Source organism: Coregonus clupeaformis, chromosome 29 (genome assembly GCF_020615455.1).
Source record: "Coregonus clupeaformis isolate EN_2021a chromosome 29, ASM2061545v1, whole genome shotgun sequence".
NCBI lineage: Eukaryota > Metazoa > Chordata > Actinopteri > Salmoniformes > Salmonidae > Coregonus > Coregonus clupeaformis.
Genome location: NC_059220.1, coordinates 24525355 through 24530051, shown reverse-complemented (window position 1 = coordinate 24530051; position 4697 = coordinate 24525355). Strand labels below are relative to the sequence as shown.

At 41.2% G+C, this 4697-nt stretch overlaps 1 protein-coding gene across 1 annotated transcript; it reads right to left on the bottom strand.

Annotated features, from left to right (window-relative positions):
* Positions 1 to 489: 489 nt before the first annotated feature.
* On the bottom strand, positions 490 to 3396 carry fosaa (v-fos FBJ murine osteosarcoma viral oncogene homolog Aa). Its single transcript, XM_041854295.2, has 4 exons — positions 3176 to 3396; positions 2223 to 2447; positions 1802 to 1909; positions 490 to 1690 (listed from the first exon to the last, which is right to left on the bottom strand). Exons 1-4 carry the CDS (start codon positions 3314 to 3316, stop codon positions 1022 to 1024), a joined length of 1143 nt encoding a protein of 380 aa, XP_041710229.2. The 5' UTR covers positions 3317 to 3396; the 3' UTR covers positions 490 to 1021.
* Positions 3397 to 4697: the final 1301 nt, after the last annotated feature.

The window sequence follows — 4697 nt, the reverse complement described above, 5'->3', positions numbered from 1 at the left end:
TTGCTTGGTGGTGCTTCTTGCTTAGTGGTGTTGCAGACTCTGGGGCCTTTCAGAACAGATGTATATATACTGAGATCACGTGACACTTAGATTGTACACAGGTGGACTTTATTTAACTAACTATGCGACTTCTGAAGGTAATTGGTTGCACCAGATCTTATTTAGGGACTTCATAGCAAAGGGGGTGAATACATATGCACGCACCACTTTTCCGTTATTTATTTTTTAGAATTTTTTGAAAGAAGTTGTTTTTTTCATTTCACTTCACCAATTTGGACTATTTTGTGTATGTCCATTACATGAAATCCAAATAAAAATCCATTTAAATTACAGGTTGTAATGCAACAAAATAGGAAAAACGCCAAGGGAGATGAATACTTTTGCAAGGCACTGTATATGTGATGAAATATTTAGCAATCAAAAAAGCACCCAACATCACTTTGAATGAATATTTAATGTGAATATTTATCAATAAGCAATCAATGCTCATTAACTTTTTTTATTTGACAAACAAGTCAAAATCTGAGGTAAAAAAATACATTCTCATAAATTACATCTTGATAGATATAGCACTGGATGTTTTCATGGAAAACTCTAAACATTGTAACAATGAGGTCAAATCACAGTGGATGACATTGAGGTATGTATGTAAGTACTGAACATGATGTTTACTTTAACACAATATTCATAGCTATTGATATACTATTCCCATTGAAGCACAAAACCATACAGTCAATTCCACAATACAGCTTACCAGATCAAACATACATGAACATTATTTGGAATGCCTCTGCATGCGTTAAAACCAGAACATACTTCATTCCCATCTGTAAAATGTATAGCCATGCTCTTAGCTACATCAATTGTATCTGGAAGAAGTTTATACTTGCTTAGTCAAATAACACAATTCATTGATGTAATCCTCAAACTGAAGTGCTGACACCACAGCAAGTCTCTGATATCTTATTACAGTTGGGGATACCAACTGCAGTGATCCACCAATCAACTCCCTCTGCTTACATTATAAGGCCAACAGGGTTGGAGAGTTGATGATATCAACAGATTCAGCCTTGCCCACTGCACTTTTGCGACCGTCAAACCCCTCTCCAAGGGAGTCGAGCTCGGGACAGGAGAATGTGAAAATGGACAGGTAGCTACTACAGGTGGGGGTCGAGGTCACAACCGGAGTGCTCAGAGGCTCTAGGTCATTAGACACAGATTTGTACAGGGTTTCCCAGTCCGTAACCCCAAGGGAGCCGCTAAGGTCAATGTCTGGTACAGAGCGGGCAGTCTCTGTAGGGACTTTCTCCTCCATGCTGGGCAGCAGATTGTCCAGGAGCCCCTCCTTCATATCCAATGAGGGCTCAAGGTCGCAGATGTTCACTTCAGCACTTGCACAGAGTAGGATGTTGGAGTTCCCAGAGATGGCTGTGGACGGGTCACTGGGGATGTCCATGTCCTGAAGCGAGGGGGCTTCCTGAGCACTGTCCTCAGGGAGATTACTCCCCTCTGGGCTGGAGGGTAGCTCGGGAGACCCACTGGGCTCCAAGAAGATGGAGTCCAGTTCTTCTGCAATTTGGCACACAGGTTTATGAGTAGTGAGGACAAATTCCAGCCTCTCTTTCTCTTTGAGGAGGTTGGCTATCTCTGTCTGCAGAGCTGCTTTGTCCTCCTCCAGCTGATCAGTTTCCTTTGAAAATAAACAAAATGCGGAACACAGGAAATGTAAACAATCATAACAATAGATAAACGTTTAAAATGATGGTACTGTGATTAGCATGATGTCCAAGGGTTAACTTACAGCTTGCAGTGTATCAGTGAGTTCCCTCCGTCTGTTGCGACACTTGGCTGCAGCCATTTTATTCCTCTCTCTCCTCACCCTCTTCTTCTCTTCTTCCTCTGGAGAGAGCTGTGAGATTCAGAGAAAAACCTTGAATAATTTGTCCATTTCATCTCCTAATCTCAGACTTCCGTTGCCAATTCCCCCTCTGGAGAGTAGCAAAAGCATCTTTCTCTGCAATGCGTCTAAAAATAGACCATTGTTGCAGACTCACTGTGACCTGAATATAAATGGACTGCCTGAGCTCGGCACACAGCCAAATACACTGCTCTTGGAGAGCATGCAATGCTGCTGCTGCACTGTTGGAAATTAAGATTGATTTAGATGTTCACACAAGTGAATATGTTTTATTTTATTTGCAATCTGAAAAGCGCCAACCAACCTGCTCGATTTTCCCCTTTCTGCCATTGTTTTTCCCCCTGCTCCCGCCCGCTTTGGGTGTTGCCTGGTGAGAGCTCTGCACTTCATTGGCTTGCTTGCTACCCAGAGATGGGGAGACAGATGTTATAATAGTCGGCTGGACCATCCACTGCAAATCCGGGGTAGTGGAAATTGCAGTCACTGTTGGAACAAATGAAGTGGCTGGTATATCCATGTCTGGGCAGAGCTCCTGCAAAGTTATATATTATCACAGTTATTAATGATTTACAACTAATGATTTTGATCACAATTTACTTAATTATTTTACTGCACAACTAGTCATTCTAAACACATGTTATTCTAATGACACAGACATAAGGTAATTACCACATTTGTATTGGGGATGTCTGTGACTTTATGCTGTATTGTTATGGCATGTATGAACTATATATGGGTTTTCTTAAAATATATCTAGCCATCTAAAAATAGTCTCCCCCGAACCAATATTTGACTTTATCATTCTTACTGACGTCAACACTGACGCAGAGATGCTGTGAAGTCTCCGGAATGGATTTATTTATCTAAATGAACGGCTGCATGGACATGCTACATATTTGGTCTGAGGACGTGAAAATTATCATACACACAATTTTAATCCTCTCCCACTGTGGCGTGTTATTGCATTTTCAATATTTCACTCTTGGATTCTGGAATAGGAAATAGGTATTCATCATATAAATATGAATAATATGGTAAAATCTTTTATCCCACTTACCCACCCATTTGCTGACAATCTCGACAAATAAATTAATTATTTCCTATTATTGATTTCACACACATTTATGTTAATATAGTATTGATTAACAATGATAAATGATGAAAGTCAACCATATTTTAATTAATAGTCGTTGACATCGTTGCGTGTGAATATTATTATCATTGCATCACAGACATCACTACTTGATTCATTCATACCTGTGCACTGCTCTCTGACGGCGAAGCTGAGGACCTGGAGAAAGAGTCATCTTGTGTCTTCTGATAGTACGTCACGGTGTCCCCGACAGGAGATTCTGTGCTGCAGCGAGACATTGAATCGAAGTCAGGGTTAAGAAACATGTCTTAAAATATCCTCAGCTAATAGAATAACCAGCCTGCTCGTCAAAGATAGTTTTTCTTCAGTTGCTTCTATTCCAGGTTTGTACCTGGTAACTGATAGACTCGTGTGCGAGCCCCTCCTTTTATAGTCTGCCAGACTTTTATGAATGAACGGAGGCTGTACCATCTCTATAGAGGGGAGCCACTGGACAATGAAACACACATTTAGCATATTTTTTAACATCTGCCAAATGCTCAATGTCATATGACTGAGTTGCTCAAATTTGTAATTTCCCCCCAGTTAAATACAATGTAATATTTAAAAATGCATTAATACAACAAATACCAGAGAGAAGTGTGTAGCATGTAGCATGCCCATTCATAAATTCAGGCACACAGACTCTATTGATTTCGTGCAAATAACAGCACATTTTAATGGCTATATAATGCAGTTGTCTCTATCTGAATGAATTGGTTTACACCTCAATATATGAAATTGGACATACACAGTCGTGGTCAAAAGTTTTGAGAATGACACAAATATTAATTTTCACAAAGTCTGCTGTCTCAGTTTTTATGATGGCAATTTGCATATACTCCAGAATGTTATGAAGAGTGATCAGATGAATTGCAATTAATTGCAAAGTCCCTCTTTGCCATGAAAATGAACTTAATCCCCCAAAAACCTTTCTACTGCATTTCAGCCCTGCCACAAATGGACCAGCTGACATCATGTCAGTGATTCTCTCATTAACACAGGTGAGAGTGTTGACGAGGACAAGGCTGGAGATCACTCTGTCATGCTGATTGAGTTAGAATAACAGACTGGAAGCTTTAAAAGGAGGGTGGTGCTTGAAATCATTGTTCTTCCTCTGTTAACCATGGTTACCTGCAAGGAAACATCATTGCTTTGCACAAAAAGGGCTTCACAGGCAAGGATATTGCTGCTAGTAAGATTGCACCTAAATCAACCATTTATCAGATCATCAAGAACTCCAGGGAGAGAGGTTAAATTGTTGTGAAGAAGGCTTCAGGGCGCCCAAGAAAGTCCAGCAAGCGCCAGGACCGTCTCCTAAAGTTGATTCAACTGCGGGATCGGGGCACCACCAGTGCAGAGCTTGCTCAGGAATGGCAGCAGGCAGGTGTGAGTGCATCTGCACGCACAGTGAGGCGAAGACTTTTGGAGGATGACCTGGTGTCAAGAAGGGCAGCGAGGAAGCCACTTCTCTCCAGGAAAAACATCAGGGACAGACTGATATTCAGCAAAAGGTACAGGGATTGGACTGCTGAGGACTGGGGTAAAGTCATTTTCTCTGATGAATCCCCTTTCCAATTGTTTGGGGCATCCGGAAAAAAGCTTGTCCGGAGAAGACAAGGTGAGCGCTACCATCAGTCCTGTGTC